The 23858-nt window shown below is 40.0% G+C and overlaps 1 protein-coding gene across 13 annotated transcripts in view; it reads left to right on the top strand.

Annotated features, from left to right (window-relative positions):
- LOC117514653 (focal adhesion kinase 1-like) overlaps positions 1-23858 on the top strand; it is a 176274-nt gene that overhangs the window by 131789 nt on the left and 20627 nt on the right. For 12 of the 13 annotated variants that reach the window (XR_004561922.1, XM_034175216.1, XM_034175215.1 and 9 more), the window contains 4 exons: positions 10613-10724; positions 18688-18765; positions 19812-20000; positions 20411-20536. Coding sequence is in view for 12 of the 13 variants with exons in the window: in XM_034175216.1 (XP_034031107.1) it covers positions 10613-10724; positions 18688-18765; positions 19812-20000; positions 20411-20536 (505 nt within the window). In the remaining variant the exon portion in view is untranslated. The remainder of the gene's footprint in view (positions 1-10612; positions 10725-18687; positions 18766-19811; positions 20001-20410; positions 20537-23858) is intronic. The other variant, XM_034175217.1, reaches the window with a different exon arrangement.

Genomic DNA, 23858 nt, shown 5'->3' with positions numbered 1-23858 from the left:
CCTGTTGTGGGTCCGTGTCACGTCACTTTCACAACACGAGCCACAGCTGGCAGGCGGTGCCTTCCCACATAAAAATAACATCAACATCGCTTTCTGGAAATCAAAGTTTAATCAACGTCCTTTTTTCTCTGCTTCATGATACATGATTCATATTCTTTCCTGTCTCTGGTTTTATCACATACGAAGGTAAATGCCTGGTTGTTAAACTTGTATATCATCACTTCAATCGAACATCACTGTTTTCTTTTATATTCTGAAGCATAGAACCAAAACAAAATAGTCCAAATCCCTAGAGGCTGCAGTTGATCTCATGCTTGGACTTCAACATTATAGTTGGCATAGCAGCAGATATGTGATGATGACAGCGATAGATTAAGTAAGTTATCTTGCTCACACCTACTTCTCAGTCACTGCCATATCACTTGCTTTGCCTGGAGACAAATTAGGCATGAGAGACCTTATTCATCATTTGATATTATCTCGGGCATGTTGTGATATGATGAGGTGTAGAACTAGACGTCACTGTGTGCAGCTGGAAGACGTGCTGAGTAAGGGACTGCATAATTCAACACCGGATGTTCCCCTTTTCCAGGAAGGGTGCAAACTATAACGTGAATCATTCAGCATTAAAATGACGACAGAGCATTAAACATTTTACCGCAACACAGCATTGCACTAGTTAGCACTTTACCTCAGCATAAGAAGGTCATAGGTTTGGCCTTCTTAATTTATGCTGATCATACCATACTTCACCAGTACTTCAGTTTTGTAGGTTTGTCTGATGCACAATAAATTCTTATGAATTTAAGTTATATAGTATTTGTGCAGCTTTAAATCTGCTTTATTGGACAATTTGTCAAAGACAGTAGGGGTAGAGCTTTTCCGAGAAACGGACAGAATTCATACTTGTTCAAACGTGGGCAGACTTGTATTTTTATGGACATAGTTTCAGCCTTCCCTTTGATGCCAACATGCTGTAAATGGTAGTAGGTGTGCCACTATTGGTAATGGAAAAACTGAATTCCAAATATTGAATACCTTTGCTTTTACCTCAGTTCAAAGTAAAACATTATAGTGGACATGTTACAATGTTTACTTTGAACCCTGAAGTCTTTCTCATATATATATATATATATATATATATATATATATATATATATATATATATATATATATTTATTTTTTTTATTTTTTTTTTAATGGTGTGCGTGTTTTCGTGTAATTTCTGCTCTACAGGTTGACAGTGTCCTTCAAAAGATTCTGCAAAGTAAAGATGCTTTAACAGTTCTAATCCGTGTGAAATCATCACAGCATTTCTTTATTGTATGCTTCTACTGTAAGTAACATTTACATTCAAATAGATTATAACCTAAATTTAAACTGTTACTTAACGCTGGAACAAAAAAAAACCCTAATAAAGTCTTAATAATTTAGTCTAGTTTTATCCTATAATATATGCTCATAATGCTTATAATGATCAGTATAATATAGAAGTAGTATAATATAGAAGTAGGAATGTTATCATTGAGAGCTGAAATTAGAGTATTTTTTTAATATGGTTTATGCTTTCATTCTATTGTTTTCACCTGCTGGAACAGCAAGACACAGGACACTACTGGTATGTCATAAACCTGGTTTTATTACACATAGATGTCAGTAGTAGAACAGTCAATATACTCAGAAATAACAGTACATACAACAAAGCCATCTGTGTGGGAACAGATGACAAGGAGATTGAGGACAGGCGAGGGGTCGGCACACGAGAAGACAGTCTGTCAAACAACAGTGAGGGAAACAGCAAACTAGTAATCCAGGGAAACGAGCAGAGGGTCAGTACACAGTGGACAAACATAGCAAACAGACAGATCAGGAAACAGCAGACGATTCTGAGGGAACACATAGTCAGCATAGGTTGGCAACTGCAGGTCAAACACTGGAAAGGAATGCGAGAAGGTAGGTAATGAGAACAACACAATCTGACACAGGAGTGATGAGCTCTGGACAGTTAAACAGCGCGTGACTCAATCAAAAGAGGAAGTGAGCATGTGTGTGAAAACGTAGGCCCAAGTGACAGTACGTAAAGCTATAGGAAATACACACAGAGCAACTAATAAACTAAGAGCATTAAGAAATACTAACACAGAGGAGAATTCACTATAGAGCAACAGGAATGAATCGGAACAAGAGCACTGCACTCAGAGTGCAAACCTCTGCCAACACTAGTTTCCAATTCCACAAAATTTTACCTTGCAAAAAATTTGCAAGGTCAAAGTCTTGTTGGAAGTGGCTTTTCATAAGCTAAATTACATGTGATCAAATGTCAGGAGTATGCATTTAGTTCATGCACTTGAATCAAAGTTTTTTTTGTGTGGAGTTCAGGTTTTTTTTCTACTTTTTCGGTTTCTGAATTCTTTTTCAGATAATTTTCACAGAACTTTTTGGGACTTGGTTTCTGACTGATAACTGGAAGACAGAAAAACAGGCATAAAATTGGAACTTCCATCCAGTTTTGGTGGTGTAGGTAAAGCCACAACAGAAAAATGAGAGTGATTGAGGCACTTTTGATTGAGATATAATGCAAAATATGCACCAAATGGACTTTTCAATATTAAATTCAAATGACCAGAAAATCCACAATCCGGATTAGATTCAGATCAAACTTTGTCAGGCAATAGTGAGTGCCAGTCTGCACCTCAATTTCAAATATGAGAGTGATTGGGGCACATTTTCTTAAGATATAATGTAAAATATACATTAAATGGAGCTTTCAATGGTCACACAATCTGAGATCTGGATAAGATCTGGAATTTTGTCAGTCTATAAAGGATACCATCCTACATAACACCCTCAAATATGAAAGAAATTTCATGTTTTTTGACAGAGTTATGAATTTTTCAAAATTCATTCAATGTTAAAGATAAGGATTTTTCTTGACTTTGACCTTTGACCTATGACCTTGAAAATTAAATTATTTTTTGCCTATCAGGATATGAATCCCCTGTAAAAAATTTCATAACGATATATGAAAACTTGTGGGTTCCAGGGTGTTCACAAACAAACGGGCAAAAACAACCTCCACCCAACTATGTTGACGGAGGTAAATATTATGAAAGAGTTATCAAAAAGCACAGAACAGGCACCAGATACATGAATATCTTGGGTTTGGAATTGAAAACTGACAAACAAGCTCATTTCAAGATGTAACTTCAAAACTATGCATATGTTGATCTAAAAGGAGTACCTACTCTTAATTTCCATTATGTACGTATGTGATGATAATATTATTCTCTTCAACAAGCCCAGACAGCAACACTGTGAGCAGCACATAGTTGCTTTTTGTCTTGCTCTGGTGCATTAAAGTTAACAAGATTTTAACAGTTTGCTGATGGCTGGCAGACATGGTAATGGCATTGGCCATTACTGCCTAGGTAGAACTTAAAGTTTTAAGTCAGGTCTGGCAGCATGCGCTGGTGTCATGCTTTTCTGCATGCTTAAAGTGTGTTATATTAGGGTTATTTTCAACAGGCAACTTGACATTAATGCACATGTATAACAAAGCACAGTGCCATCATTCTTTCCTTCTACAAGCACATTCTCTCTCTGCTCTCCAGAAACTAGAAAATAAGTGCGCGTTTTAGCGCCTGTGGTTTTATGAGTTTGCTTTAACCAGCATGACTCACACCTTAAATTCCACCAAGATTCCTCCTCCAATTCTCATCACGTCAGCTTTCCTCTATTTTTCCACTTCACTTTACTCCTCCTTTTCCTTTTCAAAATCAAGCCTTGTCTCCATTACTTTTTTTTTATTCCATTCAAATTTTACCAATATTATTTTGATACATCTGTGACTCCAAACGCTTGAACGATATGTTTGTGCCAGTATGTTAAACATGCTAAAAACTCATTGTGGAAACATGTTCTTTAGCTAGAGATAAAATCATACAGAAGCGAGGTACTTCAGTGTGTTTTTGAAACCGAGTCGATATTAACCATATTAACTGTGGTCACTTACTCACGCCTTATAAGGTTATATGACTTGGATTTCTGGAGCTCTGGGTAGTTTTTGTATCATAATATCAATTATAGGTTTCTCCTGCCAAATATACAACTCTCTGCTGCTGCTACAGTTTTTCCTAGAATATCGGCCAGCGTGAGCGTGAGCGTGTGTGTGTGTGTGTGTGTGTGTGTGTGTGTGTGTGTGTGTGTGTGTGTGTGTGTGTGTGTGTGTGTGTGTGTGTGTGTGTGTGTGTGTGTGTGTGTGTGTGTGTGTGTGTGTGTGTGTGTGTTTACACAGTGGGCACCTGCTAGAATCTACAGTCATCCACAGAAGAGAGAGAAAAAGAACAAAAGAAGGGGGGGAAAAGGCGAGCAGAACCCTGTAGTTGTGGTTCAAATAGTCAAAGGTAGATCAGGACTCCTGGAGATCAGAACACATTATCTAGCTCCTTTGTAGTCTGGTGGGTTTTTCTGTTTGACTGCAATAGTTCCTATCTAAATCATCTCCCCAGCGGGGGGAAAAAAGAGTTGAGTTTTACCTTTAAGTTAGTGGAAGGTTGTTTTTTTTGTTTGTTTTTTGTTTGTTTTTTTGGTGGGATTTGGTTGTTGTCCTTTAAGTTCTGACAGCTGCAAGACCCGTTGTCATGTTAGTGGCCACATTATTGTCCAAATTGGACAATAATGTGGCCATTAATGCTGGCTGGACTGAATGCGGTCTGGTGGAGTTTTCTCAAGGTAAAGTATAATATAATGTACACGCCTGTTTGCTTTAAGATAATTGTAAATGCTGGATTTGTCAGATTGTAGTGAAGAGTCTAGTTTGTTTTGCATTGCTATGTGTTGATGTACAACCCCTGGCAAAAATTATGGAATCACCGGCCTCAGAGGATGTTCATTCAGTTGTTTAATTTTGTAGAAAAAAAGCAGATCACAGACATGACACAAAACTAAAGTCATTTCAAATGGCAACTTTCTGGCTTTAAGAAACACTATAAGAAATCAAGAAAAAAAGATTGTGGCAGTCAGTAACGGTGACTTTTTTAGACCAAGCAGAGGAAAAAAATATGGAATCACTCAATTCTGAGGAAAAAAATATAGAATCACCCTGTAAATTTTCATCCCCCAAATTAACACCTGCATCATATCAGATCTGCTCGTTAGTCTGCATCTAAAAAGGAGTGAACACACCTTGGAGAGCTGTTGCACCAAGTGGACTGACATGAATCATGGCTCCAACACGAGAGATGTCAATTGAAACAAAGGAGAGGATTATCAAACTCTTAAAAGAGAGTAAATCATCACGCAATGTTGCAAAAGATGTTGGTTGTTCACAGTCAGCTGTGTCTAAACTCTGGACCAAATACAAACAACATGGGAAGGTTGTTAAAGGCAAACATACTGGTAGACCAAGGAAGACATCAAAGCGTCAAGACAGAAAACTTAAAGCAGTATGTCTCAAAAATCGAAAATGCACAACAAAACAAATGAGGAACGAATGGGAGGAAACTGGAGTCAACGTCTGTGACCGAACTGTAAGAAACCGCCTAAAGGAAATGGGATTTATATACAGAAAAGCTAAACGAAAGGCATCATTAACACCTAAACAGAAAAAAAAACAAGTTTACAATGGGCTAAGGAAAAGCAATTGTGGACTGTGGATGACTGGATGAAAGTCATATTCAGTGATGAATCTCGAATCTGCATTGGGCAAGGTGATGATGCTGGAACTTTTGTTTGGTGCCTTTCCAATGAGATTTATAAAGATGACTGCCTGAAGAGAACATGTCAATTTCCACAGTCATTGATGATATGGGGCTGCATGTCAGGTAAAGGCACTGGGGAGATGGCTGTCATTACATCATCAATAAATGCACAAGTTCATGTTGATATTTTGGACAATTGAAAGGATGTTTTGGGATGATGAAATCATTTTTCAAGATGATAATGCATCTTGCCATAGAGCAAAAACTGCAAAAACATTCCTTGCAAAAAGACACATAGGGTCAATGTCATGGCATAGGGTCAATGTCAATGAGCAGATCTGATTTGATGCAGGTGTTAATTTGGGGGATGAAAATTTACAGGGTGATTCCATAATTTTTTCCTCAGAATTGAGTGATTCCATATTTTTTTCCTCTGCTTGGTCTAAAAAAGTAACCGTTACTGACTGCCACAATCTTTTTTTCTTGATTTCTTATAGTGTTTCTTAAAGCCAGAAAGTTGCCATTTGAAATGACTTTAGTTTTGTGTCATGTCTGTGATCTGCTTTTTTTCTACAAAATTAAACAACTGAATGAACATCCTCTGAGGCCGGTGATTCCATAATTTTTGCCAGGGGTTGTACTCTGTGGGTTCAGGTGACTATTTCTGCTTCCTCTTGATTTTTAAGCATAGTCAATATTTTTTTTTTTCTTTTCACAGTGATGCAATGGCAACTATGGAATTATTAAAATATTCTCTCTCGTGTTTTCATTAAGACAGAAGAAACACTATTTATCCTTTTTGCTATTCTTCACCAGGTTGCTCGTTGTACTGTGCAAACTCATTGACTGGGTTGGTTAGTCCAGATGACAGAATCCCTTGAATGTAATATTGATTTCATCTGAGGTCACATTGTGCCAGTTCCTACATTATTGATTTCATGCTTGTTGGTAATAGTGACAAGCATTGGTCATATAAATCTATATTATGTAATAACAAGGCCAAAAGGTCATTACGACATTTTTATAGCCTCCAAGGGGTATGGACTGCCAATAGTGTGATGTCATGTACTCATGACAACCCTTAAACTAGTTCTACCCTATCTTGTGTGGACTATTTTCACCCTTGTAAAAATAGAAATAATACTATCAGTTATTTATGTATATTGTATATATCAGTTGTTGAATTTTAAGTTGGTTCATGACCAGAGCTCCAGCAGACTACATTGGGTTTGTGCTGGTTTTATGGCAGAGTTACAGTACATATCGGTTAAGGCACTATACGGTAGCTCACATCAAAGCTGTATTATTTGTATGTGCAGTTAATTCCCCTTCATATGCATGCCAGCTCCCCCAAAATATCCCACGTCAACAAGTCTAGCTCCAAGGAAAAATGGCGATTGTAAGTTGCAAAGCCAAGGGAGGAGATATGGAACAATACAAGAGCCACTGACATTTACAGATTAGGGATTGGAGTATGGGTCAGTCCCAGTTTGATCATCCATCCAGCTGTTTGTTTTTACACCACACACCACTGTCCAGGAAATTCAGACTTGAGTACATACCATTCTGTAAAATCTTTAAAACTGCATTGTTTAATCTGTTGTCTGAAACTGGACTTGTAGTTAATCGATGTGATAGAATGAATGAGGGGGACAACAACTCCTCTGATTTAAATCTCGTTGCACAATGTTGGCATTGATGAGCCTCCGTCATTAAAATGTTTGGTGTTCTGCTCTCAGGTGAGAACTATGTGAAAATCGTGTTGAGTGTTTCACAAAAAGAACGGGAATGTGTCGTCAGCCTCAACTGATTAAATAAGTTACACGGGCTTTGTTATTGCAGGTGGTGGGGTGGTGTTGGGGGGGGGGGGGGGGCGTGACACTGCCAGGTCCTGAGACTGGCATCATCAGATGTATTTATTTATTCATGATTTTATTTACAGCTAAACTGTTACTTCTGTAATTCACTGCTGCACTTTCACCCGCTTTTAATGACCTCTTTTGTTGAAAAGCTATGAATAAAATACCAGGAAAATAAAACTAGTAAGTTGCTGAAAGAATATTCCTTGCAAAGGAGTTAAGATATATGTTTGATTTTTTCCCTTTACAGTTTTTTTTTTAAAACATTTTGCTTCTTCATGTTTGTGCATTTTTTTTTAATTCTTTGCACTCATAACAACTGTGCATGAAGCAAAATATTTATACAGTGATTGACATGATGTTGATTGCCAAGACTTTTGACCAGCGAATTTTGTTGAATTGTAAATTGAAACCAGTATGATCATGAAAAACAAGAATATTTGACATTAAAAATAGAAAAAGTAAAAAAAAATTGTTATTCTGAGAAGAAGAAAATCAAGTATGTCATAAGTATCCACGAGGCCCATCTTCCCGGTGCTTATTCCCAGATTTCGTGTCATGAAGATGAGAACTTCCAACTTCCCCTGGATGGGACGCCAGCCCAACACAGATTAATTCCCTCCCCAAGGCCAGTACCCATTTACATCTGGGTGGACTGGAACTGCAGATGAAGTGTTTTGTCAAAGCCCACATAGAAAAGTAGCATGAATCGAAGACGGGTCTACATATTGGGAGCCGTACTCCTTATCCTCCTGAGCCAGCTGAGTTACACCTCAATTAATAATTGCTTCTTTCTTTCAGCTTGTCCTGTTAAGCAAATCAAGGTTGCTTTTTGGATTCACCTGGAGTAGCGTACGTCAGTAGTTTTGAATGTGTTTGACATCATTATATATCATTTTAACTTGGTGAGTTCCAAGAAAGCAGCGTTCTTTGTTTTTGAGTTATATTAAAAACTGGGTGAGATGGAATCTCATACCTACCTGCGTACTTAGTTCAATACTTACTTAAGCATTTTATAGGGCATGGTATATGCCGAGGCTTTTCCAATGCTGCGGAAAAAGCAGAGGTCACGCAGTACGTCACTGTCAGACACAAATGTATTAAAAAATATAAAACAGACTAAAGGGGCATTAAACAGTGTTTGCTCAAATAAACCTATTTCATTTTCAAAGAAAGAATTTTGCACTTTACATTAGTGCATGCTGCAGGCATGTCGGTGTTTCTGTATCAAATAAGTTATGCATTTGTTTTGTGTACTTTAATTTGAAACCATGATAATGTCTAGTAGTAGCAGTAGCACCAGTAGTAACAGTAGTACCAAATTACTCCTCTTCTACCTTCATGTAATATGATTTTTTTTTTTTTTTTTTTTTTTTCTCTGTGAGACAGGCTGTTTCGTTTCACCCCCAACTGGTGTTGGCTTTATGACTTAGGCTGGCCACACTGACCAAGTATGTTGCTGCTTTAGTGTACAAGGGGTTTTCAGGCACGTTGTTTGTACACACATGAAACAGATGCTACCAGTAAGTAACTGCACAACATTGAGTCATGACATCAAAAAAAGGAATTCTTAAGACATGAATAAAAGTGTGATGTGGTGCAACCGACATTTAGAGAAGATAAAAGTGATAATTATGGTTAAAAAATGGTTCATTGGACGTGTGTGTTTGGTGTTCTAAAGTGACTGTGTGTTGTGATTGAAAGATTCAGACATAAGACGGACTTGAACAGGTGCACGGACACACACAGCAGGAGACAACAGGACAAGTGACTAATGATGTTACCAGAAATAACACTGACTCTTAGTGAGAAAAGGAGAGTAGAAAGCGTGTGTGTGTGTGTGTGTGTGTGTTTTATTGTACAACTCTTCACTTTTGTGTCTTGTGCAAATTGCTCTGCTGCACTTTGTGCTGGATCCTTTTTCTGGGAATCTGATTTTGGTTTAGCCGCAGTATTCCCAGGAATCAGGTTGGTGTGCATAATTTCACTGATTGAATGCAGTTTTTTCTTTTCGCTATTATATTTTAATTCAGCATTCAGGTTGTGAGGAAAGTAGTTATCTTTAAGACACTCAGGTTTGCTCTCACACAGTGCTGTATTACCTGAATGTTTGCTGCTGTTCGTTATTGTAAGATAAGAACTTAAACACCTATTGAGTAATTTTGTCTTTTTAAAACTGTTGTGCTGAAATTAAGTTAACTATCTTGTTTAGATACTTTTTTTCCAAGCAAACAAAAACTGATTCAAAATTGGTAATCGAAAACATTTTATGATTTCATTAAAAGTAACAGGTTGGATTACTCAGCCAGATTTATCGGCCTGCCGCTAGTGTCTCATAGTCTGTACAGTGACAGATGGTTGGCAGTCTGCCTTCTCAATGAGACCTTGGGGAAAGACAGATGAGATGTAAAATGTGGACAGTAAATTATTTTAAGTCATGTGCTACTAACTGAGTAGTAAATTGAACTAATTAGTGAATCTCTGCATATCATATTGGAACAAACTCATAAACCACGTGAGAATTGTTGACAACACTGGATAATTTTTTTTGTGGTGTACGGTTTTATTTTATTTGCTGTTGTAACACCCAGAACTCACCACAATCCATAATAACTATCTAATCTGACCAGTTTACAAGTGGGCCTGACCATTTGTAAATTTTGTTCTTTCTGACTTGTATTACAGAAATACAAAAAGCATTGACAAATCATCAAAAGTTCTATCCACAGTTTAAGATCTGTGAACTTGTTCTGAATGAGGCCTCCTCGTAAAATGACTTACACCAGTGTACTTGAGGTTAGCCAGTCCGTTGCGCTCATCATGCTCTTTATGTTGGACCTAATGATATGCAACATGCTCCTGAGCCACCACATACTGTACGTAGATCGTGTGCTTTCTCTAGTATGAAACTGGAGCTTGTTACCAAGACAAGAGACAGTATTTTCTTTTTTTTTTCCCCTGTGATTTATTAAATGGTCTAACTGGGGCAAACGAAACACTAAATACTTGTCTTTTTGTCTTAAAAAAATGCGGCTTTTTGTTGCTTTGTTCCAGCACCATATTAGAGGAGGAGAAGGTCCAGCAGAAGGAGAGGAACAGGATGGAGATGCGGAGACAGGTCACAGTTTCTTGGGACTCTGGAGGGTCCGATGAAGCACCACCAAAAGTAAGACGTCATTATACTCAAGAGGTGTTTATTTTTGTGTTTGTAATAAGAATCTGTCATTACATTTTATTTTGATGTGTGCTGAGATTTGGTTTGGTGAAACATTTGGAGATATGTACTCAACAAAAATATAAACGCAACACTTTTGGTTTTGCTCCCATTTTGTATGAGATGAACTCAAAGATCTAAAACTTTTTCCACATACACAATATCACCATTTCCCTCAAATATTGTTCACAAACCAGTCTAAATCTGTGATAGTGAGCACTTCTCCTTTGCTGAGATAATCCATCCCACCTCACAGGTGTGCCATACCAAGATGCTGATTAGACACCATGATTAGTGCACAGGTGTGCCTTAGACTGTCCACAATAAAAGGCCACTCTGAAAGGTGCAGTTTTGTTTTATTGGGGGGGATACCAGTCAGTATCTGGTGTGACCACCATTTGCCTCATGCAGTGCAACACATCTCCTTCGCATAGAGTTGATCAGGTTGTCAGTTGTGGCCTGTGGAATGTTGGTCCACTCCTCTTCAATGGCTGTGCGAAGTTGCTGGATATTGGCAGGAACTGGTACACGCTGTCGTATACGCCGGTCCAGAGCATCCCAAACATGCTCAATGGGTGACATGTCCGGTGAGTATGCCGGTCATGCAAGAACTGGGACATTTTCAGCTTCCAAGAATTGTGTACAGATCCTTGCAACATGGGGCCGTGCATTATCCTGCTGCAACATGAGGTGATGTTCTTGGATGTATGGCAACACAATGGGCCTCAGGATCTCGTCATGGTATCTCTGTGCATTCAAAATGCCATCAATAAAATGCACCGGTGTTCTTCGTCCATAACAGATGCCTGTCCATACCCTAACCCCACCGCCACCATGGGCCACTCGATCCACAACATTGACATCAGAAAACCGCTCACCCACACGACGCCACACACTCTGTCTGCCATCTGCCCTGAACAGTGTGAACCGGGATTCATCCGTGAAGAGAACACCTCTCCAACGTGCCAAACGCCAGCGAATGTGAGCATTTGCCCACTCAAGTCGGTTACGACGACGAACTGGAGTCAGGTCGAGACCCCGATGAGGACGATGAGCATGCAGATGAGCTTCCCTGAGACGGTTTCTGACAGTTTGTGCAGACAATCTTTGGTTATGCAAACCGATTGTTTCAGCAGCTGTCCGAGTGGCTGGTCTCAGATGATCTTGGAGGTGAACATGCTGGATGTGGAGGTCCTGGGCTGGTGTGGTTACACGTGGTCTGCGGTTGTGAGGCTGGTTGGATGTACTGCCAAATTCTCTGAAACGCCTTTGGGGATGGCTTATGGTAGAGAAATGAACATTCAATACACGAGCAACAGCTCTGGTTGACATTCCTGCTGTCAGCATGCCAATTGCACGCTCCCTCAAATCTTGTGACATCTGTGGCATTGTGCTGTGTGATAAAACTGCACCTTTCAGAGTGGCCTTTTATTGTGGGCAGTCTAAGGCACACCTGTGCACTAATCATGGTGTCTGATCAGCATCTTGATATGGCACACCTGTGAGGTGGGATGGATTATCTCAGCAAAGGAGAAGTGCTCACTATCACAGCTTTAGACTGGTTTGTGAACAATATTTGAGGGAAATGGTGATATTGTGTATGTGGAAAAAGTTTTAGATCTTTGAGTTCATCTCATACAAAATGGGAGCAAAACCAAAAGTGTTGCGTTTATATTTTTGTTGAGTGTATTATCATAGAATTAGATTACTTTGTTGCGTTAGTTACTAGTTGTCCTCCAGTAATTATTTAAGACACATCTTACATGAAAATCACCTGACATGTCAAATTAGTTTTGTAGGAGTTTTTTTCTTCTGTTATAATCGCCACATGTCAGCAGGTTGAGCCTGATATTACAGCCAGCAGTAAATTAGATCCACTCTGTGCCCTGGAGCATCATATCAATCCCAAGCAGTGTATGGGAATCATTAGAACAAATATGCTTTCTCCAAGACACCTCACTTCAAATCATTGTTTGTTTCCCAACTACATATCCTGTATTTCCTCATCCCTGCTAGACGTTCAACCTCATAGATTGTTGCACCGGCTGCTGGGTGCTTCTCCTTTGCTTGCTGCCCTCATGAACTTGCTGGGCATCTGTTACTGCAACAGAAGCCATATGTTTTGATTAGTAGCTTTTATTAAAACATTTAATGATGCACTTGTCTTCATCTCAGACTTGAAGTGGCAACCACAATTAATAATGTCTGGATGTGTCCTATCAGTGACCACATATGGAAGTAGTACATTTTCCAGAAAGCCATTAAAGTCCTGGATCTTATTCTTGATCCAGGAAAATCACAGACCCAGACACTTTGATTCCTCACTCAGACTCTCAGGTGCTGCAATCAGAGTATCCATTGATTCTGCAAAGATCACACCATCGCCTACAAAGTCAAGGTCAGTAAACCTTTCCTCACCAACAAAAGCACCAAAGTCACTGGTTTCTCAACAGTGTAGGAGGCAGAACAATAAGGTGAATTCCAGTCTCTGCCTCTGTACAAATTCTCAGGATGTCCCAGAGAGCTGATTGGCACTGTCACTTTATGGCTTTGGTTGCAGTTGTGCATATTTCTGTCTGTGCTTTGGCTCATTCTTCTCATGTGTCTTTCTGTTATTTGTTTTCTCTGGTAGTTTCCTGCGCCTCCCCTACCTTTGTCTTTTTCACTATTTTTCTTTTTCCTACTTGTGTGTCTGATGTCTGCAGCCAAACTGCCATCCCTCCCTGCAGCTAAATTTCAGTATGGATTGTTTATCTGTTCCTTCTGCATCAAATTTGTGACTTTTACTCACAGTTTTCTTTCTGTCTTTGACATCTTCATGTTTCACCCCTCTGCAACTCTTCGCGATTAACTGTATCCACATCATCTTTGCAGTCTGCTTAGCCATCCTAAACGCCACTCAATGCAAATGTAGTTTCTCTCAACTTAAAACACAAAGTGTGTTCTCAAACTAAAGCACATGTCAGCTTGCCCCTACAGTCTCCATGTAGCTTCTATACCTTATCCCAACCTAGGTCAGAAATCCCAACCAGTGGTAGGTGCCTGCACAAAACTAGTCCTACTACAAGCATCCACCTTCTCTTTTCTTCCCAAGAGTCAGTGATTTCCTACTTCCATCCAAGATGCAACTCTCCACTCTTTCCACAGCCACTTCTTAACCTAAATGCTCCACTCTACAGTGTGTCAGTTGTTATCCCCACATTCTACAAAATGTCCCACCAGCATGACGCTGATATTAATATGCAGCACTCAGCTGTGCAGTCTTCTGGAGAACAGGGATTTCATGCCACCATCACGCTTCCACACACAGAAAGAGACCTCCTACTACTGCTTTCCAAGAATCCCTCTTCCACAAACTCCAATCCTCTACGTACCCACCTAGATTTCTATCTCCCCTGTTCAGAAAGACAAGCATACTCCTATCCTATGTTTTATCTGGACTCTTGAAGGCAAGTGGTCTAGAATTTCATGACTTCATTTAAATAAAAACATTCACATTTCTTTTAATATTTGACATTGATGAGCCTTTTAATAATGTCCAGGAGGATTTATAGAAATGTTCCACCCTCATATACTTTACATTGTCACTTTTTGACATATTTGTGTTGTTTGTTGTTGCCACATTACCTGAACAGCTTTTATTCATTAAGTTGCCAGGCCAGGTTTTGGAGCTTGCAGCATTTGGGTGCTCATGAAACAGCTTTGGATCCCAACTAGCAACTTTCCAGTCAGACGTGGTCCATTCTATTCTCCTAAATGTAGCCATCTAATGTTAGCATCCCCAACCCCAACAAATGTATAGAAGCAAAGTTTTCTAAATACTAGTTAGTCTGGTATGACAAACATTTGCCAGGGTTGTGGGTCTGTTGGAATTGTTGTACACTACTTTTTTCCAGAAGGAAAAAAAGTGCTCAGCAGTTGATTTCCAACATAGAAATTTTGACTCAGTTCTGAAAACGGTGTTGGAAGATTTATATTTATTTATTTGTATCTGTAGCTTTAATATCCACTTTCTCTGACTAAGCTCAAAGTAATATTTTTCTTACTCTGCTAGAAATGTAATGTTATTGAAATTTAAATGAATGAGAGATTAAAAGATAAATCAAAATTCTCTGTAGAAGAAAAAACCTATACTTTGTTATAGGTGTATGTACAGCTTTTATGATTCATCCAGTTATTACAAAAAAGTGAAGTATACCTGCATATTGTGTGAGCTTGTTTTAGTAGGAGATGTTGATTTACAGTGAAGTTTAACATTATTATCTGACTTCTGTCTCTGAAACAATCTGGAATATCTTACTTTTATGTTCTCAAGAAGATTTGAGAACATTGTTGTATTCTTACACCATGATAAATGTTTGTGTAGGAGCTGATGAATTGGCCCTTTGAGTGATACATGAAGTATAAAGAGAATCCTATTTAGAATTTCCTAATCAGAATTCCTAAAATTCTTTATAGAGTTATATAAACGGACTGCAGGTTGATAACTTAAGAATCTCTCTGAGAAGGACAGATATTTTTAAATTCCAGCATGCCAAATGGGACACATGAAATAATCACATTCCTAGATTATACCATCAGTTTTAAAAGATTCTTTCTCTTGTATAAAGTGAATGTAAAAGAATGGCTAATGTAGCTGTTGTGTTTTGGTTTCTTTGGTTTTTGCTCTGGGTTGCCTCAGCAGATCTGGTATAGACGTACATGTTGGTGTGGCACAAGTTTTATGTTGGATGCCATTCCTGATACAGCTCCAGATATACAAGGACAAAGGGGCCTTGAACTGGATACCTTCTCATTGGCAGGCAAGCATGCAAACTTGTAGTTCCACCATGCTACCTAGTAACTTAGACCACACAAAAATATGCAAATTTCTTCTACTTTATTCTACATAAATTACATCACTTACGACTTGACAAAATAGAATCTTTTCATAACTATATAGCACATTGCTTTTTACATTGTACCTCAATTTCCCCGAGGGACTCTTCCCAAGGGATTAATAAAGTTCTGTCTATTCTGATTTATTCTGATTTCTCTTAGATGTAGAGCACAGGAGGTGTTTGCTCACTGCAATAGTTCTACCTGGGTGACTGGAGCATAACGGCAGTCACTGGTTAGATTGGCACTGCATCCAAAGGTTCCTCATTTGGATCTTTCTCCACTATTCAACAGGTCACCATCAGCCTGAATCACAAATAACTGTCATCTGTCAAATGGGAAGCATTGCACTGTGGGATTTATACTTAAGGGGAACTGGCTGATGATGTTTTTGGATAGACTACAATAGTCAAAAGTCAAGTAAGTTCCATACCATCCCTGAGGGGGCCATCATTGCTTATCTCCACATATTGTGTCATGAAGCAGATGAGTCTCTGACTCCCCCTTGAGTGGGACCCCAGTCTTTTGTAGGTTTGTTCACCACCCAAGGCCAGTACCCATTTACAGCTGGGTGGACTTGGATGATGCAGGCGAACTGTCTTATCCAAGGACACAGAGAGCCTGAAATCAAACCATGGCCTGTACGTTGGTCGTCCAACGCCTGTTCCACAGAATCACCTGCTCTGGAATGACTGCACTTGTCGAGCCTGCTGATTGATTGACTGATATATTCACAGAAAGGTGAATAGATCAGTGATACACAGATAACACAATAAAGCAATGAAACGCTTGTTTCCATTGTGGTCCTTGTGAGGCTAACAGTACCGCTGCTTATAAAAGTGTGTATTACTCTCTAGTGTAGGTTGGAGAGAACTCAATATATAAAACTACTGGCAAATTACTGTACTGTATTTCAGTGATACTGCACTTTCCTGTATCTCATTATGAGATATGACTACATTTTTGTGTTGTTGTGTCTGTCTTAAGATAAAGAATACATTCTGTAATATCATCTTATTCTTGTATGGGAAGCTTTTGTCCTTCATCTCTGAGCATGGCCACAACATGCTGGACATTTCCCCATCTGTCTGTCTGAATGTTTGCTTCTTTTGGTTCTGTCCTCTTTTTTTGTCTTGTCTGCTTCTCTCTGTCCTCCCTCCTTCCCTCCCTTTTTTTTCCCTTCTGTTTTTGATTACTGGCTTCTTTCCTTCCTTGTGTTCCTAAATTTATTTGTTTTTCTGTCTGTTTATCACCCCATGTTCCTGCGTGTCTTTGTGTCTGTCTTGCTGTCGGAGATGTGGTCCAGAGAAAGCTACTATTACAGACTGTGGCAGGTAGAGGTTGCACTACTGTTGTGTCAGAAATGTCTTCAGTCATTCTGAGAGAGGTGACGGCTTGTCAGCTTTCAGCAGTTTCATTGCAATGATCATCAGAAACCAACAGCAGATATCCAGCTGTGGGTTCACCAACCACTTCTGTTTTACAAACAGAATAACGCAGTCGAACCTCAACTGCACCTGTTTCTTCCGGTCATGTCAACAAAAAATATGCAAATGTTTTTGACCTAGTGGCCTTCATCAGAGCGTGAAAGAAAATGGAGGTTGTGGTATTTATAAACAGGTGATGACAAATGATTGGCTTAAAAGGTCACATGTTAATTTACTTCATCAAAGCCCTAAATACTACTTATCTTTTCATCCATCCATCCATTTTCTATACCCGCTTATTCCATTAAGGGTCATGGGGGTGCTGGATGCTATCCCAGCAGTCATAGGGCGAGAGGCAGGGTACACCCTGGACAGGACGCCAGTGTATCACAGGGCCACATATAGACAAACAAACACATTCACACCCGCACACACACCTACTGTCAATTTAGCGTTTCCGATTCGCCTAAACTGCATGTCTTTGGATGTGGGAGGAAGCCGGAGCACCCAGAGAAAACCCACACAAACATGGAAAGAACATGCAAACTCCACCCAGAAAGGCCCCAGGTGGGAAGTAAACCCACAACCTTTTTTCTGTGAGGCAACACTGCTAACCACTAAGGCACTGTGCTGCCCTTAGGTTTTCAATAATGGCTAAAAACAAAGAAACAAATATAATGGAACCTCTGACTGAGGTTGCATATTGGTTTCAACCTTTTGCCTTTTCGATTTCAGTGATGTATTTATATGGCTTTGGTTTAGCACCACAAAGGAATGTCCTGGGGAAGGCACATCCTTTTAAAAACTCAGAATAAAGAAGTGTTTTCCAATTCCAAACTAGTGCATATTTTCCATTTGTCCCTGATTACTCAGATCAGTCAGGGTTCTTCAGCCAGTCAAGGATTAGACATGAAGAATGGAGAACATCTGACTGGTCTCATTGTGTGCAGTTAGAGCAGACAGAAATGGAAAATGTGAAGTACTTTCGGCTCCAAGAACTAGAATTGGGGAAATACCAGAATAAAGGTTTAGGCGCAACATCCTCTAGTCATTATTTTAGCTGACAGCTTTGTGGTGTAGCTTGCGATACACACAATTTAAAACCTTTTGTTAAAAACTTTATTCAAGCCATAATTTATATTTCTTAAAACCTGAAACAAATGCTTGAAAACAGAGGCCTTTGGTGAACATGCAGCCAGAAAATTCAGATTAAACACCTGCATTACGTCTGACCAATGTGGCTAATCTGATTCTGCAGCTAGAATAGCCAACAAGTCCACAACAACATTACTGTGAATTTTTTTTTTTTTTGAATGAATGAATGTTGAGGTCTGTGGCAGAGGGACAAATTTGTTAAGTTTGTGTTCGTTTGACTAACAGCTTGCTGGACTTGCAGCCTGGTGGAGTTCTTCCTGTTCTGAGTGACAGCTAACCCAGCCACACAAACAGCTCCTGGGGGGTTTGTGTGTTGAGTGTCTTAATGCCTGTGTTCCATCCCCTAAAGTTTACTTTGGGGACAACAGACTTTAATGTTATTGTTCTTTTCTGTCTTTTCTGTGTCTCAAAGTCTCTTCCTCTGTTTCTTTCTTCTTTTTTTTTTCTGTATGTAGCCTAGCAGACCAGGCTATCCCAATCCTCGGTCTAGTGAAGGTTTTTACCCCAGTCCCCAGCATCCTGGACACTACCAGGTATGCAGCAATACCCCCACAAGTGACACATCATCAATATTGTTTTCTTTCTTTAATTTACATTTTGTGATAAAGATGGACTTATGTGAAGGTAAGCAGTGGCATTATATATATATATATATATATATATATATATATATATAATCAAATGATATATATATATATATATATATATATATATATAATCAAATGATATGATACCTATGTCAATACAAGCGCTATGACACAATTCAGGGGACAACACTTATTATGTAACAATCTGGTGCCCTGTAGTCTGTTGCAGTTCCCTATTTAGTGTATACATACATACACACAATTTCCATCAGACATTACAACAACCCAATTCTATAAAACTGCCACTGCTTACCTTCAAATAAGTCCATCTTTATCACGCATTTGTCTTGGTCTGTACAGGTTTCATCATGCTGTTTCACAAAGTTAGCATTAAGATTTGTCGTGCTACAGCACAACTTTATTGCTGTTTTACAGAGCTTGCAAACAGCCTGATTTTTGTCCAACTTTCCATCTTTTTTATAGAATCCACAACCCTTTCAAACGTTTGATTTTAGGTTTGATTGTGCCGTTTGACATGTCCCTAATGTTTTTGTAAATGTAATGAACAACGCTGCACTAACATTACTGTGGCAAGTTTTGCGAGAATCTCACACTAACCTTTGAATTTCTATGAGAATTTGAAGACACTGTTTGGAAGTAGCAGCGTAGCAGTTTCACTTAACCAATTCATAACCCTAAAAAAAAAAAAAAAAAAAAACAGTCAGTTGACCAGTTCAGAGTCCACTTAAACTGATCCATGTGTGTCTATGTACTAGTATCAGTTTCTGAAAATCAATTTTCCCTTGGTGTCGTTTATCTGTTTTACCCCAGAGAATACTGTCTATGAGTCTGTGAGCTTGTGGTGGGGAGAATTTTAAACTATTTCTGGCATTTTGTTGACACTTTAGTAGGTCATACAGTAATTTACCATTTGGTTATCATTAGTTGTGGCTGCGTTACAGACTAACTGTGTATTTCTGTCTTTGTGCCAGATGGCAGGTTACCCTGGACCCCACACCCTCCCCTCTGTGCCCAGCGCCCTGTACCCCCCACAGGCTACAGTATTGGACACGCATCACGCGCACACACACCCCCGCCACCATGTCCATACACACTCACATGCACAGCACCTTCCCCAGCCCCACGGACAGGACATGGCAGTTTGGAGTTCTGCATTGGAGGTAAGAAACCAAGGCAAAGTATATGAGGTCATCACCTGAGGATTTGTTTCTAGCATTTTGATTTTTACAGGTCCAAAATGTTGAGTCTGCCAGCACTGAGACGGTGGTTATTGTTTCTGATTTAACATTTACCTCCTGGATTAAATGTTATTGTAGCATTTACAGTCTACACAGTTTTGGTGACTGTCCAGTGCTGCTGATTTCTCTTAGAAACCATCAGTCCTTTATTTTGAGTTTGTCTGTCCTTCACTTCCACCCAGCTTTTCATCAGTCTGGTGTTGGTGTTTGTCTCTGTGTTTTTTTGCTTGCCTGTCTGTGCATGTTTGTTTTCATCTATGGTGTGTTTGTCTCTGTGCTTGTGGGCATGTTTGTGGCTACACGTCTTTTGTTGCATGCTTGTGTATGTATAGGACAGGGCTGTAGATATGCAGCAGTGTGTAGGCCAGCAGTGCCTGTTAATGGAAGAGCAGCTGATGATACAGCAGCAGCAGATGGAGGAGGATCAGAGGTGGCTGGAGCAGGAGGAAAGACTGCTGGTAACACACAGCACACGTAGGAAAATCAACACATGCACACATAGTGCATCTGGAAAGTATTCAAAGCACTTCACTGCTTCCACATTTTGTTATGTTATCATGACAACATGATTTTTTTTTTAAGTTTATTTTTGCAGATTTATTACAAATAAAAAACTAAGAAATCATTCATTCATTCATTCATCTGCTACTGCTTAGTCCATTTAAGGGTTGCGGGGGGCTGGAGCCTATCCCAGCAGCCATAGAGCGTGAGGCGGGGTACACCCAGGACAGGATGCCAGTCTGTTGCAGGGCCACAAACAGACAAACAAACACAGACACACCCACACACACACCTATGGACAATTTAAAGATTCTAATCCACCTAACCCGCATGTCTTTGGATGTGGGAGGAAACCGGAGCACCCGGAGGAAACCCACGCAAACACGGGGAGAACATGCAAACTCCACACAGAAAGGCCACGGGAATTGAGCCCACGACCTTCTCGCTGTGAGGCAACAGTGCTAACCACTAAGCCACCGTGCTGCCCAACTAAGAAATCACATGTACGTAAATATTCACACCCTTTGCTCAATGCTTTGTCGATGCACCTTTGGCAGCAATTACAGCCTTGAGTCTTCTTGAATATGATGCCACAAGCTTGGCACACTTATCTTTGGGCAGTTTTGTCCATTCTTCTTAGCAGCACTTCTCAAGCTCCATCAGGTTGGATGGGGAGCGTCGATGCACAGCCATTATCAGATCTCTCCAGAGATGTTCAGTCAGATTCTGGTCTGGGCTCTGGCTAGGCCACTCAAGGACATTCACAGAGTTGTCCTGAAGCCACTCTTTTGATTTCTTGGTTGTGTGCTTAGGGTCACTGTTCTGTTGAAAGATGACCTGTCACCCCAGTCTGAGGTCAAGAGCGCTCTGGAGCAGGTTTTCATCCAGGATGTCTCTGTACATTGCTGCATTAATCTTTCCCTCAGTCCTGACTAGTCTCCCAGTTTCTGCTGCTGAAAAACATCCCCACAGCATGATGCTGCCACGACCATGCTTCAGTGTAGGGTTGGTACCTGGTTTCCTCCAAACATGATGCCTGGAATTCAGGCCACAGTGTTTGATCTTTGCCTCATCAGATCAGAGAATTTTGTTTCTCATGGTCTGAGAGTCCTTCAGTTACCTTTTAGTAAACTCCAGGCAGGCTGCCATGTGCCTTTTCCTAAGGAGTGGCTTCCGTCTGGCCACTCTGCCATACAGACCTGATTGGTGGATTACTGCAGAGATGGTTGCCCTTCTGGAAGGTCCTTCTCTCTCCATAGAGGACTGTTGAGGCTCTGACCAAGTGACCATCGGGTCCTTGATCCACCTCTCTGACTAAGGCCCTTCTCCCTTGATTTTTCAGTTTAGATGGGCAGCCAGCTCTAGGAAGACTCCTTGTGGATCCGAACTTCTGCCATTTATGGATGATTGAGGCCACTGTACTCATTGGGACTTTCAAAGCAGCAGAAATGTTCCTGTACCCTTCCCCAGATTTGTTCCTTGAGACAATCCTGTCTCAGAGGTCTACAGACAATCCCTTTGACTTCATGCTTGGTTTGTGCTCTGACATGCACTTTCAACTGTGGGACCTTATACAGTGAGGAAAATAAGTATTTGAACTCCTTGCGATTTTGCAAGTTCTCCCACTTAGAAATCATGGAGGGGTCTGAAATTTTCATCTTGGGTCCATTGTGAGAGACATAATCTAAAAAAAAATCCGGATATCACAATGTATGACTTTTTAATAATTTATTTGTATGTTACTGCTGCAAATAAGTATTTGACCACCTACCAACCAGCAAGAATTCTGGCTCACACAGACCTGTTAATTGTTCTTTAAGAAGCCCTCTTATTCTGCACTCTTTACCTGTATTAATTGTACCTGTTTGAACTTGTTACCTGTATAAAAGACACCTGTTCACACAATCAGTCACACTCCAACCTGTACACCATAGCCAAGACCAAAGAGCTGTCTAAGGACACCAAGCCAGCACATGTCCAGGCCCGTTTGAAGTTCACCATTGACCATCTGGATGATCCAGAGGAGGCATGGGAGACGGTCATGTGGTCAGATGAGACCAGAATAGAGCTTTTTGGAATCAACTCCACTTACCATGTTTAGAGGATGAGAACAACCCCAAGAAAACCATCCCAACCATGAAGCATGGGGGTGGAAACATCATAATCTGGGGGTGCTCTTCTGCAAAGAGGACAGGACGACTGCACCGTATTGAAGGGAGGATGGATGGGGTCATGTATTGTGAGATTTTGGCAAACAACCTCCTTCCCTCAGTAAGAGCATTGAAGATGGGTCATGGCTGGGTCTTCCAGCATGACAATGACCCCAAACACACAGCCAGGGCAACTAAGGAGGGGCTCCGAAAGAAGCATTTCAAGGTCCTGGAGTGGCCTGGCCAGTCTCCAGACCTGAACTCAATAGAAAATCTTTGGAGGGAGCTGAAACTCCAAACCTGAACGATCTAGAGAAGATCTGTATGGAGGAGTGGACCAAAATCCCTGCTGCAGTGTGTGCAAACCTGGTGAAAAACTACAGGAAATGTTTGACCTCTGTAATTGCAAACAAAGGCTACTGTACCAAATATTAACATTGATTTTCACAGGTGTTCAAATACATACTTATCCCCGCCTGACTGGAAAAAACACTAAGGGCCCTTGGGCAAGGCCTTTAATCCCCTATTGCTCCCGGTGTGTAGTGAGCGCCTTGTTTGGCAGCACCCTGACATCGGGGTGAATGTGAGGAATAATTGTAAAGCGCTTTGAGCATCTGATGCAGATGGAAAAGTGCTATATAAATGCAGTCCATTTACCATTTACTTATTTGCAGCAGTAACATACAAATAAATTATTAAAAAAATCATACATTGTGATGTCTGGATTTTTTTTTTTTTTAGATTATGTTTCTCACAGTGGACCCAAGATGAAAATTTCAGACCCCTCCATGATTTCTAAGTGGGAGAACTTGCAAAATCACAGTGTCTTCAAATACTTATTTTCCTCACTGTATGTAGACAGGTGTGCACCTTTCCAAATCATATCCAACCAACTGAATTTACCCCAGGTGGACTCCAATTAAGCTGTAGAAACATCTTAAGTTGATCAGTGCAAACAAGATGCTCCTGAGCTCAATTTTGAGCTTCATGGCAAAGGCAATGAATGCTTATGTACATGTGATTTCTTAGTTCTTTTATTTCTAATAAATTTGCAAAAATCTCAAGAAAAACATTTTTGCACATTGTCATTATGGGGCATTGTGCGTAGAATTTTGAGGAAATAATTTCA

Source organism: Thalassophryne amazonica, chromosome 7, assembly GCF_902500255.1.
Source record: "Thalassophryne amazonica chromosome 7, fThaAma1.1, whole genome shotgun sequence".
NCBI classification, from domain to species: domain Eukaryota; kingdom Metazoa; phylum Chordata; class Actinopteri; order Batrachoidiformes; family Batrachoididae; genus Thalassophryne; species Thalassophryne amazonica.
The sequence above is the reverse complement of the archived record's forward strand: the minus strand, read 5'-3'. Positions and strand labels throughout refer to the sequence as shown.